This window comes from Callithrix jacchus, chromosome 11, assembly GCF_049354715.1.
Source record: "Callithrix jacchus isolate 240 chromosome 11, calJac240_pri, whole genome shotgun sequence".
NCBI lineage: Eukaryota > Metazoa > Chordata > Mammalia > Primates > Cebidae > Callithrix > Callithrix jacchus.
This window is the reverse complement of record NC_133512.1, coordinates 43,970,454-43,990,180: the sequence shown is the minus strand read 5'-3', so window position 1 is coordinate 43,990,180 and position 19,727 is coordinate 43,970,454. Positions and strand designations below refer to the sequence as shown.

The window sequence follows — 19,727 nt, the reverse complement described above, 5'->3', positions numbered from 1 at the left end:
TTCCTGCCACTATCCATGTAAGATGTGACTTGCTCCTCCTTGCCTTCCTCTGTGATTGTGAGACCTTCTAACCCATGTGGAACTGTAATTCCAATAAAACTTTCTTTTGTAAATTGCCCAGTCTCTTGTATGTCTATCAGCAGCATGAAAATGAAGCAATACAGTAAATTGGTACCAGTAGAATAGAGCACTGCTGAAAAGATACCCAAAAATGTGAGAAAAACTTTGTAAATGGGTAAGAGGCAGAGGTTGGAACAGTTTGCAGGGCTCATAATAAGACAGGAAAATGTGGGAAAGTTTGGAGCTCTCTAGATACTTGTTGAATGGCTTTGACCAAAATGCTTATAATGATATGGACAATGAAATCAAAGCTGAGGTGGTCTCAGATGAAGATGAGGAACTGGTTGGGAACTGATGCAAAGTGACTTGCTATGTTTTAGCGAAGACACTGGTAGCATTTTGCCCCTGCCCTAGAGACTTGTGGAACTTTGGACTTGAGAGAGATGATTTAGGATATCTGGTGGAGGAAATTTCTAAGCAGCAAAGCATTCGAGAGCTGACCTGTGTGCTGTTAAAGGCATTCAGTTTTATCTGGGAAGTAGAGCTTAAATGTTTCAAAAATCTGCAGCCTGACAGTGGGATAGAAAGGAAAATCCTATTTTCTCATGAGAAATTCAAGCAGGCTGCAGAAATTTGCATAAGTAATGAGGAATCAAATATTAATCCCCAAGACGATGGTGAAAATGTCTCCAGCGCATGTCAGAGACCTTTACAGCAGGCCCTCCCATCACAGGCCCAGAGGCCTAAGAGGAAAAAATGGTTTTGTGGACTTGGTGCAAGGTCCTTGTGCTGTGTGTAGCCTACTGTGTCCTAGCTGCTCCAGCGTGGTTGAAAGGGGCCAACATAGAGCTCAGGCCACGACTTTAGAAGGCACAAGCCTCAAGTCTTGGCAGCTCCCACATGGTGTTGAGCCTGAGAGTGCACAGAAGTCAAGAATTAGGGTTTGGGAAACTCTGCCTAGATTTCAAAGGATGTATGGAAATGCCTGGATGCCCAGGCAGAAGTTTGCTGCAGGGGCAGGCCTCCATAAAGAGCCTCTGTTAGGGAAATGAGGAAGGGAAATATGGGGTCAGAGCACCCACACGGCATCCCTACTGGGGTACTGTCTAGTGGAGCTATAGGAAGAGGACCATCTTCCTCTAGACCCCAGAATGGTAGATCCACCAATAGCTTGCACCATGCACCTGGAAAAGCTGTAGACACTCAATGCCAGCCTGTGAAAGCAGCCAGGAGGCGAGCTATGCACTGCAAAACCACAGCTACAGAGCTGATCGAGGTCATGGAAGCCTACTTCTTACATCAGTGTAACATAGATGTGAGACAAGAAGTCAAAAGGAGATCATTTTGAGGCTTGAAGATTTGACTGCCCCACTGGATTTTGCACTTGCATGGGGCCTGTAGCCCCTTTGTTTTAGCCAATGTTTCCCATTTGCAATGAGTGTATTTATCCAATATCTGTACTCCCATTGTATCTAGGCAGTAACTAATTTGCTTTTGATTTTATAGGCTTACAGGCAAAAGGGACTTGCCTTGACTCAGATGAGACTTTGGACTGTGGACTTTTGAGTTAATGCTGAAACGAATTAAGACTTTGGGGGACTGTAGTGTAGGCATGATTGGTTTTGAAATATGAGTACATGAGATTTGAGAGGTACCATGGGCAGAATTATATGGTTTGGTCATGTTCCCACCCAAATCTCATCTTGAATTCCCATGTGTTGTGGGAGGCATCTGGAGAGTGGTAAATGAATCATGGGGGCAGGTCTTTCCTCTGCTGTTTTCATGATTGTGAGTAAGTCCCATGAGATCTGTTGGTTTTATAAAGGGGAGTTTTCCTGCATAAGCTCACTCTCTCTTTTCCTGCCCCCACCCACATAAGATGTGACTTGGTCCTCCTTGCCTTCCTCCATGATTGTGGGGACTTCTCAGCCATGTGGAACTATAAATCCAATAAAACTTTCTTTTGTAAATTACTCAGACTCAGGTATGTCTTTATCAGCAGTGTGAAAACAGACTAATACCACCAATATTTTTCCTATAATGGGTTCCATTTTGCCTATTACTTTTTAATATTTGCCAAGTTCTTTTTAATATTACATAGTTTTACACATGGAATTCCACACTGCTTGCATGTTTTTCTAAAATCATTAAATCCCTTTATAATTGACATTTTAAATGCTTATTTTGGTGTGGTAATAAATAATAATACTTTTTCAAAAAAGGAAGTATTTAAAGTCATCTATCTAGTACCATGAGAAGTATTAAGTATGTGAATTATGAATGTAAATATGTTTGTGAATACTAATTGTCAATTTATATAAATATTTTAAAACTAATATTATGCAATAAATAGTTTAGATTCTAGTAGCATGATACTTTAAAGATTTTCTTTTTCTTGAGTCTGAAGGAATGAAAGATTTCATTCAAATTCAGTTTGATGGAAGAATATCTTAAAGTTTAGAAAGTTAAACAGCATGCTTTCTTTTAACAGTTAACTTGGATTTATATAGAAATTTGGAAGGAATATAATATAAACCTTTCGACTAGCACTCTCTGAAGCACCAGAAAAAATCATTACCTTTCCCATTTCTTTCCATTTCTGTCGTAAGAAGCATAGAGAATAGAACTATATATTTTGGTAATTAATTTCCTTAAGATAATGTTAGAAACATCATGTTCTTTGAAATATAAATGAATTTCAAGGTGAGCATGCTGGAGGATAATATTAATGGCATGTGATTTATTGTGACAAGAGATCTGATCTGAAATACCATTATTAGGAGTACTTAAAAAATCCATTTGCAAATTCCTGAAAATATGAAAGTGCTATGGCTGAGCCCGTCTCAGTGTTAAAATCTGAAATATCTGCCATTGTAAGTATGAAACTGCTTGTGTACAATATGTCATCCTCATAGAAATTCATCAGAAGACGTTCGTATCCTGAATATATTGCACTATGGTTTAGGGAATTACCTAAATGCTTGGAATTATTAATGTAGGCTTAATATGCAAATGTATAGATTGAAACACCCATGTCTGATTGACTTGGTAATATATGGAATTCTGTGGCTGACCATTATCTTAAAAAATATTTGGCCAGTAATACATTGAACATCTACTACATACCCAACACTTGAACTCACAATAGAAATGTGTGACTTTGTGTCATTTTAGAGGGCATTTTCTATGTTATCTCCAGGAAAAAAGTCTGTATAAACTATTTATAAGCAAGATTTACTCATGATTGAAATTTACAAAGAAGTTTTAATAAGGTTAGTTTTACATTTTATAAAAAACATTGCCATTTACAAACATATTGTTGTAAATGACATCTAATCACATAGTGAGCAGTGAGGAATTCATAAATTAGTAGAGCTATTGATAATAAAAAATTAAATAGATATGTGAATAATAGAAGTCTTTATTATTAAGAAGACTTAAAATTATTCTGCAGAAAGAAATTCATTAGCCTCTGACACTTGAGAGAGGATAATAAATATTGGCATTCTTACATATATGTTGTCAAATTTGATTAGCACATAATGTATTGATGTACCTCTCTATACACTTAATTGTCCCTGCCACCCTCTCCCTCACCACAATCCTCTTATTTTTCTGTTGCTATGGCTCTCTTTTTCTCTGCCTTTCCCTCTCTCTTCAGTAAGTATAGGACAGTAATATCTTATAAACTGCAAACATTTTATTCTTTGTATATTTCTTAAAGCCTTTAATGAACTTTTTAATTTTAAACTCTTGAAGAGGTACACTCCATGTGGTATTATCCAAACATAGCTTTTGTTTTTTGCTTGAAACCTATTTTAATATATGAATATAAACTTCATGAATATAACATAAATAATATATACAAATATAAATATGAATGCTTCATAGAATGACATAGGGGAAAACATAGGCTACTCTATCTTAGAATATGTTTTGTGCACATTAATAAGTATATTCATTTCCAGGGTATTCCAGGTGTATAATCAAGTGCTAAAATGCATGCAGTGCATATGATACCACTGTTATATCAGTTTATTTTTATATGTGTTTCATGAACTGAAACTAAATCTTGTAAAATAAAAATGTCTATTCTAGGTACAAGGAAAACTTACAGGTGCAAAATTTTAATTAGATTACTTGGATTTAATTTTGAAATGCACCTGTAGCAAAATTCAAACAGTACAATAAAGAAAAATTCAGTTGTCACCACAGCCACATTGTTTCCCTCTCCAGAAGCAACTAGAGTTACAAAGTGTGTGTGAATTATTCTGAAAATATATGTACACATATATATCTATATATGCATTTCTTTCATTTTCTTTATAATAAAAGGTATAATTTTTTTCTGAACTATGAGGAAAAACGTGAATCATAAGGTCACGATTTATTTGTAGGTTAAAAATAAATCAAGGCAATACCAAACAAGGTACAAGATTGTATTTTTAGTTACTAAAACATCTTTTTTTTTTTTTCTGAGACAGAGTCTTGCCTTGTCTTCCAGGCTTGAGTACAATGGCGAGATCTTGGTTCACTGCAACCTCCACCTCCCGGGTTCAAACAATTCTCCTTTCTCAGCTTCCCAAATAACTGGAATTACAGGTACCCACTACCATACCCACCTAATTTTTGTATTTTTAGTAGAGACAAGGTTTCTCCACGTTGATTAGACTGGTCTCGAACTCCTGACCTCTTAATATGCCCACTTTGACCTCCCAACGTTCTGTGATTACAGGCATGAGCCACCACACCCTGCCTACTAAAAACATCTTAATAGGGAAATTTAATAGCAAATTAAATATGACTTCGCTAATCATGAAATACTTGCTATGATGATTTATGAATAAAGTAGTATACTCAGGTTTATCATTTAGATAACTAAAAAACCATTTTGAAAGAGTTTTAACAGAATTGATTGTGAACCTACATTCAAGAAAATTGTATCAATGTACTCGTGCGTGACAAAATTGAAAGAAATCTAAGAATGTCCAGGGGCAGTTATCTAATAAATAGTCTGTAACATTTATGGCAACATGTCAGCCAAATGCAAAAATAACAAAGCCCCTGGCTTTGAATATTAATAGACAAAGCCACTTAAATATCTATACAGAAATGTTAGTTATGATTTTGTAACTTTGCAAGTGAAAACAGTGGAAATGAGTAAAACTGAAGCAAAAGATAATTGACTTCTGCCCGACTTTTTTAGGAGAGTGAGGTAAAGAGAGCTGTATTTTTTTCTAGCAATGGGGAAGATACAGAACCAAGGCTTTCCCTATTTCCCTGAGTAACTGTGAAGGTCAATGTCTACATTTTTGAAGGAAAAGAAATGCTTGCCTATTGCTCTTATGAGGAAAGTAATTTTGTTAGTCAAGGCTTTCCTCCTTGAAGAAATGTCTCTAAGAAATATTATACTCACATTGCTATTATTATAGTTTCTATTGCATTTAGTTGAGGCCAATTTAAGGCTGATAGTTCAAAGATATATAACCCCTATGTAATACACACTTAGCGTTATCAAATCAGAACCCTTTGTTTTTTCTTGGGATTAATGTTGATTGCTGTTCATAGAAGTCATGCAAACTTCCAGTGTGCCTTAAAACTATAAATTCCATCTTTTACTTGAAAATTTTCTTATATAGCACTTGAGAATGAAACAGATGACCCACTGCATTTCCCATTATAGTTACATCACAACCCAGGAAAAATTTAATTCATTTACCCAGTCATCTTAATATTTACACACATACATTTGCAAACACGTGCACACAAAGCCTCATTAGGACACTATATTATAAAATGTTCTATACCATCTAGTGATCTTTTCATGGCAAAATTCAGCAACCGTATCTATAATTCCATCTCCTATTACCTTACCTACTGTTGAATTTCTCTGGGTGTTTTTCTCTCATGATGTGGAATCTGTGTGCAATGGAGGCATCCTGAGGGGAGAAAAAAGAAAACAAAAACAGGACAGCTTATGATCCTATTTTCTTATGGTAGTATAGACTAAAATTAAAAAATTACATTTTAAAATGAACTTTACAATATTATTGCCAAGATGATTATGGGAAATTAGACAAAAATGTATGATCCATATAAATTCTTACAAAAGTGATTTATATAATAATTTCACGGTTGGCTTTGTGTTACACTTACATCTAAGACGGTTATTACTATTTAATTTATATATATCCTATAATGACTGGCTTTGGTCGCATGGTCAATGTATGTTAAAGATAGCACATATGAACGTAAATGTCAAATAGTAATTGAAAATATTGTTAAACGAGAGTTAGAAGGATGGTCTGAGTGGAGAAATGATCATTACAGAAGCTTCTAATTATTTGAGGTTAATTATGGTTAAAAGACAGTGTGAAGGTGCATGTCTAGTAAAGATAAGTGCAATACTTCAGATTTTGCTTAGGGTGTCTTGATGTGTAATTAATAGATGTATGTACCATGAGCAACTTCCTCTCATATCTCATGGTAATAGAAAAAAACAGCAAAGAGAAACATTTAGTTTGGGTAAATTGGTGACACATATAATTTGTCTTTGAGACCCCAAGTGCATCAGTTCTGATCCTAATGGATGTTTCTTACTTTTAGCAAATACAGAATTTTTCCATGAGACAGAAATCATACTCAATGTGTGAGACTGGCGAAATACTGTTATCCAAGCTTTTCAAGCACAGACTGTTCCACCTGACTCTAAACAATTATCTCTGTTATTCCAAGTGTGGAGATGTTTTCCCATTCTTCATCCACACATGATTAATCACTCAAATGAGAAACTAATATATTTACCAGTCATCTCAATAGAAAAGGGCATTGTTGACATTCACTGTTAATTTTGTTTCATAGTGGAGATAAAAGAAAAAGAAAACCAAATGCAAGAAAATAAAGAAGTTGTGTATTTCAGAGAATCTTGAAAACACTAATCAAGGATTAAAAGTCTAATGAATGGAATGAAAGGCTAATGTGCTTACTCATGCATAACAAAGCATGAGGCACAAAAAGAGAGGGACCAATGCCCACTGCAGATGGCAGAGAGTTGCAGGATAGAGCTAACTGTAATTTTTTTCTGTGTAAACATTTGACACCATAAAATACGTCAAGCAATTGAATTAAACCATGAACAAAAATTACCCAGACATATATATAAAGACATATAGAAGCAATGCGTATAATAAAGGTTACAAAAATTCCCTCCATGGTTTAATATTTAATATGTATTTTGCTATATAAACATGGCCAACTTCTTGGTTTGCCCAGAAGTACAAATATCAAGATGGTTCACTTTTATTGTTCCAATGATAACTCTCAAATCTAGTCACAAAGTTCCTTTTCATAAATATAATTTTATTTTCATCAATATATTATACTTTATAATATGAAGTTGCCTTATTGTGGTATGAGATTACAGAAAAAACACCTGAACTGGGCTATTTATATGTGGCATAATCATCCATTAATTTAAAAAAGCATTTATTTTTACTTTATCCCTAATCTGGTATAAAATCAATTTGGAATACCTTCCAATTAAATGCATACATTCAGCAGACTAGTTAAACAGAAGCAAAGGAATATGAATCAAACACTAAGAATGAATGATCAATATTGCTTCCCGTAGGGAGAATATCATTGAATATACTTCTGCTTGAATTATTTGTTTCTGCTAAGTTGGGGAGACTGAGACGTTTAAAAATAGATTGTGTACTACAATTTTCTTTACAAGTGTATATTTTTGTAAGAACAAATCTCTCCCTTTTCAAAGCAGCATAAACAGAACAGAGAAAGGGAGAAAGGAAAAAAGAGAGGAGGGAGAAAGACATCAAAAGACTATTTAAGTAGACCAGACTTTAATTGGGTAAACTCCTAGAAACACAGGACTGCACAAAGATAAAACTAATATTAGCTTATCTATCTTCAAGATACTTGGGCAATGCATCATTTAGTTCAAAGAGGGAAAAATAAAAATTAGTGTCAAACACTAGCAGGTTTTTCCTTGTGTTGAATAGGTTCCACCATCAAAAGAGAGCTGGCATTGCTGACTGCAGGATTGATAAGGAACAATGACAGCAGGTGTTCATTTGGATGAGAATCCAGACCCAATTCACATGGGACCCCGTCCCTTTGGCATAACCCCAAGGGGCTTGAGAGAGTACGCCAAAATCTGCAATGTTATCCAGCAGTCATTTTTCAAGGGACACTGAAGGTTCTCTAAAGACAGACGAAATAAGAAACAGCTAAAATGGCATTTTAAAATAAATGTTACCATTTCTGTCTAGAGACATTATAGTTTTTAGACAACAGAAATAAACCAGCATTACTTCTGCTCCCGAGAATGCAGAAACTCTGACTTCAGACTCTCTACTTGCATGCCATGCGACTTTAAACAAATTATGTATTTATTGAGAATCACAGCTTCCTAATCTTTAAAAGAGAATACTGATATTCCTTCAAAGTACCTTGGTGGAGATTTAATGAGATCATTCTGTGTAGCAATTGGAACAATATTTTGTATATTTGGGATTTTCATAGACCTTATATGCAAACTAGAATTTTCTTAAAGTTAAAAGGGAATGCTAAACATGGTTAAACGGCATATTTTTGAAACATGTTTTTATAGACTCAAGTTGCTTTTTATTATTTCCTTAACCTATATAGGTTAAGCTATATAGCTATATAGTTTTATTTTTAATTAATTAAAAAAATCCGAAGAAGTAAAAATAAATCAATTTTATTAAAGTAAAACAAATTTAAACCTTATGTGTTATTCAAACATCCAAAAAAGTGATTAGCAACTTCTCTTGCTACATTTACATATATATCAGTATATACAAATATATGTATATTAAAGAATCAGCTTATTAGCCATATCTGTCTCCAATAATTGATCACTAGTATTTTTCTGAAATATGTTTTTCCTAAGTATTATCTTTTATTCTACTTAAAGACTCTTTCTCTCACAAACAGTTTCTAAAACTTGTCAAATAAATTGTTCTTGTTTTTGATGATATGACCATTATACCATATACCTTCTCAATTTTATTCCATTTCAGAATGGAACATAAATTTAGCCGATTAGAAATGAGCATCATCAAAATATTTATTTCAAAATCTAATTGTAGAATTTAAAATGATCTTGCATACTATATGGGTATTTATTGTTGAAATAATTTAATTTTTCTTTGTTTTTGGAGGGATAAATTCCAATCTCTCCAAGCTGTGTGCAAACTTTATCTCAAAAATTATAATTTGCTAAAAAGTTTCAAAAGCTGAAGTTTTTGGTGCTCTATTTGTTATTTTACTAAAACTTTCCAGTAAATTATTTGAAGTGTTATTACATACAAGAAAATTGCCAATTTTAAGTGAACATTTCAATTAATTTTGTCAAAGGTACACAGTAACTACAATCTTTTCCTATGCTTTTATCTATTCATATTTCTTCTTGTACGGACTACATATTGAAGTCTGTCTCGATTTATCTCTGTATATTAAATTGACTGGCTTCAAGATCGAGCTCTAAATTTGACTAAATATTTTGCCTTGAAAAGTTTGCTTAGATTTCCGTTATTACCATTTTCCTATCTTAAGAATAATTTTAATCATATCTGTCTTTCTTTGAAGATCTGATGTTCTAATACCTAGAAGACAGCTATAACTGTGTGTGGCACATAGAAAGCAAAAAAAATGTTAATTTTTGCTATTACTGAATTTCATGATTTTGAAATTCGTAATACCTTCTTCATTTGGTTTACTGAGATGGTTAACTAAATAAATTCCATAATCTTGAAGATGAAGTACATGAGGAAAGTTATGCTTGGTATTCAGAATGTTGTGGGTTATGCATGCATATGTGATAAATTAGCTAACAAACTCAAAAGGCCCAATATATACTTAAACTTCACATAAATATTTCTACACTAGGACATATAAATATTGACTCAAGGAATGATAAATTAACAATGTGAGATAGAGCTAATTATAATTACAGTTACATTAAAATCACTTCACTTGGTAACACTACAAAGAACCGGTTAGTTGAGGTTATAGTTCTCATCAATCAACTACTGAAATTTGGGTTTTCAAAGCTTTGTTATATTGAGCTTTTACATAAGAGATTATGTTTCTGCATTTCCCATCTGGAATAAAACAATGTTTTCTCTCCTGACAATCTTTACCTGAATGTACTATTTATATAAGGCATGATGTTTACCTGTTAATATTTTTTTAAGAAAATTACAATGCCACAAGTGGGATTATTTCACAGTCAGATTGTATCAAATACTGATATCTGCAGCACTGGGATGACAAATAGAGCCAGAAGGTTTTCTTCTTTATGCTGCAGAATAGTTAATAATGCATGGGAATTATTTGTTCTTTAATCATCTGTGAAATGTTGGCCTGGCATTTTTTTTTGAGAAATTCACAGTTTGGTTTTCTTAATTTCTCCTACTTTTTCTATGTCTTCATAAACTAATTATAATTTGTTTATTACATCATCTGTAGTGGGCTCAATGATGCCCCCTAAAAAGATATCAGGTCCTAATAGCTGGAACCTGGTAACTTTTTTTTTTTACAGAAGTGACCTAGTCCATGATTGATATTGATTGGAACCAGCGACCCCTCTCTACATTGCACTTTATTTTTGCAGGAATAGGAATGTGTACAACTGTCATACTTATGCATTTTTTTTGCCACTGTATTTTGAAAGCACATAACTCGTTTTGTATTTTCACAGGTCCACAAAGGGAGAGGTATTTTTACCTGAAGATACAAAGTATCACTTATATCTGAGTTAGATTATTTATATGGTGAGATTTGGGACTTGGAGCTGAAGATACTTAGATACTTGGATCTGATTTTCTACTTAAGTTGATGATGTAGAGGGCTGAGACATTTGTGGATATGAAAACGAGGTAAACATGAACAGACATGAATCTTTGGGGACCAGAGGACAGTTAGTAGCGGGATGACTGCGATCCCTAAACATATCAGGTCCTAGTCTCTAGAACCTTGCAATGTTACCTTAGATGGTAAAGGTTTTTGGAAATATGATTAATAATTTTGTTATGAAAAGATTATCCAGATGGCACCTAACTCCCTTCACAATTTCCTTATGAGAGAGAGAGATTAGACAGGAGGAGAGAATGTGACTACAATGGGGACACTGGGGTGGTGCAGCTACACCTGAAAGAATGCTGACAGCCACCAGAACAAGAAAGTGGCAAGAAATGTTTTACTCCCCATCGCCTCTCGAAAAAGCATAAACTTGGGAGCACCTTGATTTCAGTCCAGGGGTAGTAAATTTGGATTTGTCATCTCCTGAACCAAAAGATAATACATTTCTCTTGTTATAAGCCAACAAGTACTTGGTAATTTGTTACAGGAGGCATGGGAAACTTAAATTTCATCTGTTCATGTAGTTCTGTTTTTTTTTTAACATGATTTTATAATATTTAATTCTTTTCTGAATCCACAGTTATTTTTATTCTCTCAATTCAAATTTGCAGGATTGTTTGTATTTAACTCGCAATTTAGAATCCATAACTTAGCAAAAAGGCATATGAGCACATTAGAACAGGCATAGCAAAGTCTATATATAGGTTATCTCCACAAAGCCCACATACAACGAACAAACAGCAAAACTCTAGATGTAAAAATTGTTGTTTTGGAAAGAAAGACTTACTATAATGCCACAATATAGTAGGGATATTTTCCCCTTTAAATATCATGTTGAATTGTGGTCCCCAGTGTTGGAGGCGAGGGCTCATGGCAGGTAATTAGATCATTGGGCAGATTTCTTATGAGTGCTTCAGCACTGCCTCCTCATTGCTGCTCTTGCTGCAGTGGGTGTGTTTGCATGAGATCTGGCTTCCTAAAATGTGTGACATCTCCCCTCACCTCTTGCTCCTGCTATTGCCATGTGAGGCGCCTCTTGCCCCTTTGCCTTCTGCCATGATTGTAAGCTTCCTCAAACCTCAACAGAAGCTTATGCTGGCAATATGCTTCCTTTACAGCCTGCAGAACTGTGAGCCAATTGAATCTCTTTTCTTATAAATTACCCAGTCTCAGGTACTTCTTTATAGCAAAGCAAGAGTGGCCTAACACACCTCAGCACTGTTGAGTATCTATTTAACAGTGTATGTTAGGTCTTTAGAAATATAACAGATCAAGAATAAAACAATAAAAGCTTTATGTATCATAAAGAAAAAGAAAGACTATCATTATTTATACATAATATAATGTTCTATATAGAAGATTCAAAGAAATAAACTGAAATCCACATAAACTGACATAATAGTTTGAAGTTTCCCAGATACAGGAATTGTAGGTAACAATTAGTGGAACTGAAAACATTAAAACAAAGTAACAGAAAATAATACCATTTACAATGGCCAAAGCAATTATAAATACATAGTGGAAAAAAATCTGCCAATTTGAATCTATGGGGAAAAATGATAATTACTGAAAGACACAGAGACACACACACCTACACACAAAATCAGTGGAGGTGCACGCTATCCTGAGTTACAAAGATTTAGAGAGTTGATGAAAAGATTTAGAGAGTTTACAGTATCTGAGGAATGATACAATCTCTTCTAAATGTGAGTATCGGTGGGAGCACCTGGACTTCTCTCTGTTAGATGGTATTTTCTGTCTTTTAGAACTAATGCTCATGAGGTGTAGGTGTGTGTGTGTGTGTGTGTGTGTGCGTGCAATTCCACCGGAACTCAGATGCATTATGTTGCACATCTGCAACTTCACCTGCTGTGAATACTTCAGATAAAACAACATTTGGATTTTTGTTACTTAGTTTTGGATTACACTGTTAGAATAACTAGGGCATTTTTCTAGAATGAAAGAACTTGGAGACTTGGAGAAGCACATGATTGAGAACAAGTTAATGGGATTTAGAATAAAGCAAATCCCTAGAGTAGGATATGGGATTTGCTGAATGGTGCATGCAAATTGAAAAGCAGATTTTAAATAGGAACACCTGGCCAGGTGTAGGGGCTCATGCCTGTAATCCCAGCACTTTGGAAGGCTAAGGCAGGCAGATCACCTGAGGTCAGGAGTTCGAGACCAGCTTGGCCAACATGGTGAAACCACATCTCTACTAAAAATACAAAAAAATGAGCCAGGCATGGTGGCATGTGCCTGTAATCCCAGTTTGGGAGGCTAAGGCAGGAGAATCACTTGAACCCAGGAGGCAGACATTGCACTCTGGCCTGGGCTACAAGAATGAAACTTTATCTCAACAACAAAAAAAAATAGGGACACCTTTGTATAAAGGAGGCTGTACCTGTGAGCACGTTCCAAGTGAGTTATTTAATTTCTTGGGTAGTTGATATTGGATGATGGCAAAAGTTATAATTCAATTATTAATCTCAAACTTTATAATCCACTTTAGTCTTTTTAGAAAAATAATTATTCCATAAAGTTAAACATAGTCGGCCGGGAGCGGTGGCTCATGCCTGTAATCCCAGCACTTTGGGAGGCCGAGGCGGATGGATCACGAGGTCAACAGATGGAGACCATCCTGGTCAACATGGTGAAACCCCAGTCTCTACTAAAAATACAAAAAATTAGCTGGGCATGGTGGCATGTGCCTGTAATTCCAGCTACTCAGGAGGCTGAGGCAGGAGAATTGCCTGAACCCAGGAGGCGGAGGTTGCGGTGAGCCGAGATCGCGCCATTGCACTCCAACCTGGGTAACAAGAGTGAAACTCCGTCTCAAAAAAAGAAAAAAAAAGTTGGACATAGTCATACCACCCGTGTTGCAGAGGGCAGTGAGACCTGCGTTATGTGTGAGATAAGGCCCGCCTTACTTCAGCATCTTCCCATTGTCAGGAAGGACAATGTAGTAGTAGCTACACACTGGGAGAAGGGGCAGCATCATTATTCCACCAAAAACAGATGGTATCCTCTAATCTCAGAAGTGCACTATTGTAATTGGAGGAAAGTTTACTTTTTTTTAAATGACTACCAAAAAGTCTGTGGGAAACCACATAGAATTATGCATAATACTGGGGTAAGTAAACCACTCTTATGTCTAAAAGGACAAGGTGAGGAGCTAGTTAAGAGACCCAGAAAGAAAGAGTTATATAGAGAAAATGGCCTTGGGAGGAAAAGACATCCAGTCCCAGGTGACTTTTTTTGCAGAGGTATCCAGGAACATGAGAACCCAAACCCTGCTTTCCTTCCTCTCACCTACTGCAGGAATCTCAACTGGTCAACTCCACCAGAAGAAAGAGGGCAAGAAAGCATTGCCATGTTCTATACAGGACATTTGCCGGGGAGATAGCAGAATGGACAAGGCAGAGAGAATATCTGGAGAGGCAAATAGAAGCACCCAGAACACAGAGACCACATCCTTGAAATTCAAAGCTTTTGGTAGAATGGAGAGTTAGCTATGTAGCACAGAAGTCTAAAAAGCAGCAGTACCACATCTATGGCAAAGAATTGACAATTATTAATTAAGGTGACCAATGGAGTATCAATATAAATTGTTTTATATTTTCCACTATACATTATGCATTAAAGATTTACATTTAATCTTTAATAATTTAGTTTAAAAGTATTTCATATCTATAGATTTAATTGAAGTAAAAGATTAATTTACTCTTTATTCTTACTAAAATTGATACATAGCATCACCTTTAACCTTTTCATAATGGCAAGAGTCATCTTGTTAAGGAACACACATCATGGGCTGTGGTGGGCAGAGTGTGTAGGGCGATTCACTTTCCATGCAGTGACTCCAGACTGCTAAATGGTAGTTATGCTTTCTAATCTTCTCAGGATTTTAAACTTATTTCCTCTTCCATCATATTAGACTGTTGAACATTCATATCTTCCTGCAAACAACAAGCCTGTCTCTAGCAGTTTCCTCCTAGTTACTTGATTTTAAATTTCATGCAGTGAAAAGAAATGAAATCTCAGAATTTTAAATTTAGAATTGACCTTAAATAATGCTCATAGGTTAGACTAGTAAAGTGGTTTTAGAAAAGCCAAGATGGATCTAGAATAGGGCCAATAGCATAAAAGGAGCTACATTGAAACTCTATGGGCTTTTATCATAAGGGAATTTTGGTAATTTTGTACATGAACTTTGAGTTATCATTGTAACTACTTCTAAATATTTAATTATGCTTGCTGCCTAGATTTCCATTTTACTCCAAAAAGCCAGAGTTCTTAGAAAAATTCCTTTATTATTATTATTTTTTTTTGAGACAGAATCTCTATCACGAAGGCTGGAGCATTGTGGTACCATTGTAGCTCACAGCAGCCTTGAACTCCTGGGCTCAAGTGATTCTCTTGCCTTTACCACGCAAGTAAGCTGGGACTAGAGGCATAAGCCACAATGCCGGACTAATTTTTTTTTTTTCTTTAGAGATAAGATATGAGGTCAAGCTATGTTGTCCAGGCTACCAGGCTAATCTCAAACTCCTGGACTCAAGCAATTCTCCTACTTCAGCCTCCCAAAGTGTTGGAATTATAGGTGTCAGCCAATGTGCCTGTCAAAAATTACCTTTGACAAATCAATTATTATTGGAAATAAAAAATTTTCTCATCTCCTATAAATAAAAACATATTAAAATTGTAACAGAATATGGCAAGATTGAAAGCAAATGTACAAATGATTACTTTGAGTTTCAATTCAAACAAAAATCCGTGACTACAGCTAGGGAATCAGATGAGGAGATTTTAATTAAGTTTTAATAATCTTACTGAGAATTTCTCTATGTTACAAATGCTTCATACAGAAGAGTTCATGAAACTTGGCAGACTAATTGAGAATATGAAAAAAGTTGACCTCAGAGAATCTAGAGACAATTTCCAAGAAGACAATATAAATGATAAATCCTGCTCTTGCTCTTCTCTGCATGCAATACGTAGCATTAGCAATGCCAGAAAACTACTGCAATGGTCTTTTCATGTCATTAACTGTAAACTTCAGAAACAAACTTGTAGAAGGAATAAACTTATTAAACACTTAGTGTAACTACAAATGTATTATTTCTATGATTAAAATGTTCCCTGAAATACAAAATTTCTTCTACCAACCAAATTCCTAATTTTTAACAGATTAAAGAGAAGGAATTTCTCTCAAGGCATTTATTTTAATAAAAATCTCTACATTTAGGCCAGGCTCAATAGTTCCTGCCTGTAATCCCAGCACGTTGGGAGGCTGAGGCGCGTGGATCACCTGAGGTCAAGAGTTTGAGACCAGCCTGGCCAACATGGCAAAACCCCATCTCTACTAAAAAAATAAAAAGAAAAAAATAGCCGGGTGTGTTGGCATCTACCTGTAGTCCCAGCTACTCTGGAGGCTGAGGCAGGAGAATCACTTGGACTCAGGGGGTAGAGGTTGCAATGAGCCAAAATTGCACCACTGCACTCCATCCTGGGCAACAGAGAAAGACTCCATATCAAAAAAAAAAAAAAAAAGAAAAAAAAAAGAAAAGAAAAGAAAAAAGAAACTCTACATTTAGAGGTCTAGAAATCTAAAATGAAGAAAATTATATGGAGCATACAATCAGCAAGTGAATTAATAATGTAATCCAACATGTCACAGAAGGAACAAATCAACCATGTCTTAACACAGAATCAATCTACTTTCCTAAGTGTCACCTGATGAGAAAACAGTTAACAAAAATCTTTACTAAGATGATCACAGGTCTAGAATATTTCACAAGCTCTGCCTGTTTATATTGAATTATGTAAGGTTCCAATGTTTTTCTCAAATTTTTGGTCTCCCTCTAATAGAATCCTTATCTCGTAGTTTTCATTCCTCTTTCCCAATTAGAAAACATTGACAGATATATAAACTTACATAGCTAAAATATTTACTATAATCACTTGCTTGAGATTTTGAATTCAGAAAAATCAGGTCAATATAATATATTTTAAGCTATTCTTTTCATAGTAAATTAGATACTTACTTCTGTTTTGGTTTCTGGAAACCCTAAGTATTCTGCTGATACATATTATTTTCAATAATCAAGATATCTTTTTCAGTTAATGAACAAATGTTGTATCCATCAATTACATTTATGTCTCAGGTTGACTGGTTATTACAGTATTCATTCAATCTGATAAAACCTACAAATGTGTTCAGTGCTTTGATATAATTTCAGTAAATCTGCAAAGAAAGATGTATTGTCTATGAAAACCCAAGGGTTTAAAATGTGATAGCATAATACTGAGTTTTGCAAAATAAATCCAAGTCAAAACTTGGATTTATGTGCATTCATGTGCATTTGCAGTCATTAAACTGAAGTGGGCAATGACTAAAGTGGTCTGAGTGGTCACCAGTAAGTTGGGATGAGATGGGAGAGTAAGAGATAGGGGTACAGGCAGCAGTGAAGCCTGAGGTGGACACAAAGGAGGAGGGGAAATCAGATGGAAGAAAAATCATGTTTACTATCCACAAGTAGGAATGAGAATAGATCTCAAAGGTGAGGGAGGCAATAAGCCTGCAATTGAGGCTATGGATTCCTTTGAGAATTATACTGGGGCAGAGAGAGGGGAGCTGGTTAGTGTGTTACAACCAGAACTAGAAATAATATAACTTTCATGCTCAAAGTCTGAAGGTATGGCTCTTAATAACATTCATTAACTCAAGAATGACAATAGCATCAATGCTGCACCGAGAGTAGAGTGCAAAGTGCAATTATGTAGTTTTTCATCCCATTTCATTTCATTAGTAAATCTATGATGTAAAATTTTTTTAGAGAAAATAACTGAAACTTATTTGGTTTACATAACTCAGCAAAAATTATCAAGTTATAGTAGCCAAACTTAAACCAGAATATATACATCTATATGTTAATAGCACATAGTTACATAGTCCACTATCTCAAAAGGCTTTAGCTTATGAATTCCAAAAAGAGTCAAGCTTTATTATGAGAATGATTTCCAAAATATGGTTATATTCTTTATACCTGAAAGATAATTATATTAGCAATTTGGTTAGATTTTATCAATTAGAGATCTCAAAGTGACAGCATATAGTTTATTTATTTGCATCTTATTTCATCTAGGCAGCCATGTGCCCAGCTAATAAACAAATTCTGAATGTTCTGAGTTCCTTTGTAACTAGAAACAGTTATCTAGATAGAAGTCCATTTCACTCTTCATCACTATCGCCTTACTCATGGGAATGTGGATTTAATTCCTGAAAGGTGAAAAAGGGGACAAACGGAGTCTAGTCCTTTAAAACAACTTGACGCTGTCATACTGGCTTTGAACTAACTTCTTCCAGTTGTCCTGGGAAAAGACACCTAGGACCTAGAACTTTGTTATCGTTCCATAAAGTCAGTCACAATCCTAACTGAAACATAGGTAATCATGTATTCAGCATCTCACTCCTACGAGAACATAAAATTAGGGAGTCAGTGAGTTCTGAAATGGCAATCTCTATAAAATATTTCACTCAACTATTTTGCTTTATAGACAAAATTACAAAATTTTTATTGATGCAGAGCTGTATGATTTCCAAAGTATTTTTCAGTAAATTATACATTTTGACCTGATTAATTGTGGTAATTTTTAAAATGCAGAAATGGAGACATGTTAATGTCCGCCTTTTAGAAAGAATAGAACTGAGTTTAAGGGACTTTCTAAAGATCACAGAGCTTCCTAGAAGTGAGAATGAATTTAGTCTTTAAACTACCAATCCATGACTCCTGGTGCTACTTCCATATGGATATGGTTTGCCTGTGTCTCCACCCAAATCTCATCTTGAACTGTAGCTCCCATAATTTCCACATGTTATGAGAAGAGGTAGGTGGAGATAATTGAATCATGGGGGCAGTTTCCTGCCTACTGTTCTCATGGTAGTGAATGAGTCTCTTGAGATCTGATTTTTTTTTTAAGGCGTTTCCTCTTTCACTTGGCTCTCATATTCTCTCTCTTTTCTGCTGCCATGTAAGATGTGCCATGCACATCTTACCTTCCACCATACCTCACCTTCTACCTTTACCTTCTACCATAATTGTGAGGCCTCCTCAGGCAGGCAGAACCATGAATCAATTAAACCTCTTTTTCTTTATAAATTACCCAGTCTCAGGAATGCTTTATCTGTAATGTGGAAATGGACTAATACATATCTTAACAAGCAATATGGATTACTGGATAATTCACTTGATGTTATTTTTCATGAAGAACCATGTCTGCTTTTCCTCTAAGGTATTTCATCATTTATTGCTGCTAATGCCATGGGCATCCCAATTTCCTAAAAGAACACGTACTATTCAGAAATTTAGAGGCTGCTTGTGTCCATAATTCTATTCTTAACCTAATGGTAGGTTTTATTTAATTAGTGATTTAGTTCCTAGAGGATGTTAAAAACCAAAATGATGTTGATTGGTTCTTTTTAAATGATAAATAGCATTTGTGCTTATCCTTTGTTCTCAAGAATATTTTCTTAAATGTCCTTTATTGTAATCATAGTAATTAAAGAGAATCACATCAGTAAATCAATAGCTTAACACCATAATGAGAGACTCCTAATTTATCTATCTTAAGTTAGAAGACTTGAGTCCAACATCCCTCAGCAAAAATGTCTCATACCTCAATGTTACAAAGAGCATTGTAAAAAGTGAGTGCAGAACTCCCACAACACTAAAGTGTATTTGAAAGAGAATAAAGGCCCA

General features: G+C 35.0%; 1 protein-coding gene across 24 annotated transcripts in view; it reads right to left on the bottom strand.

Moving 5' to 3' along the window:
- Positions 1 to 19,727, bottom strand: part of DGKB (diacylglycerol kinase beta) — a 747,505-nt gene that overhangs the window by 318,962 nt on the left and 408,816 nt on the right. For all 24 annotated transcript variants that reach the window (XM_078342642.1, XM_078342645.1, XM_078342654.1 and 21 more), the window contains one exon: positions 5,935 to 5,999. In XM_078342642.1, the coding sequence (XP_078198768.1) occupies positions 5,935 to 5,999 (65 nt within the window). The remainder of the gene's footprint in view (positions 1 to 5,934; positions 6,000 to 19,727) is intronic.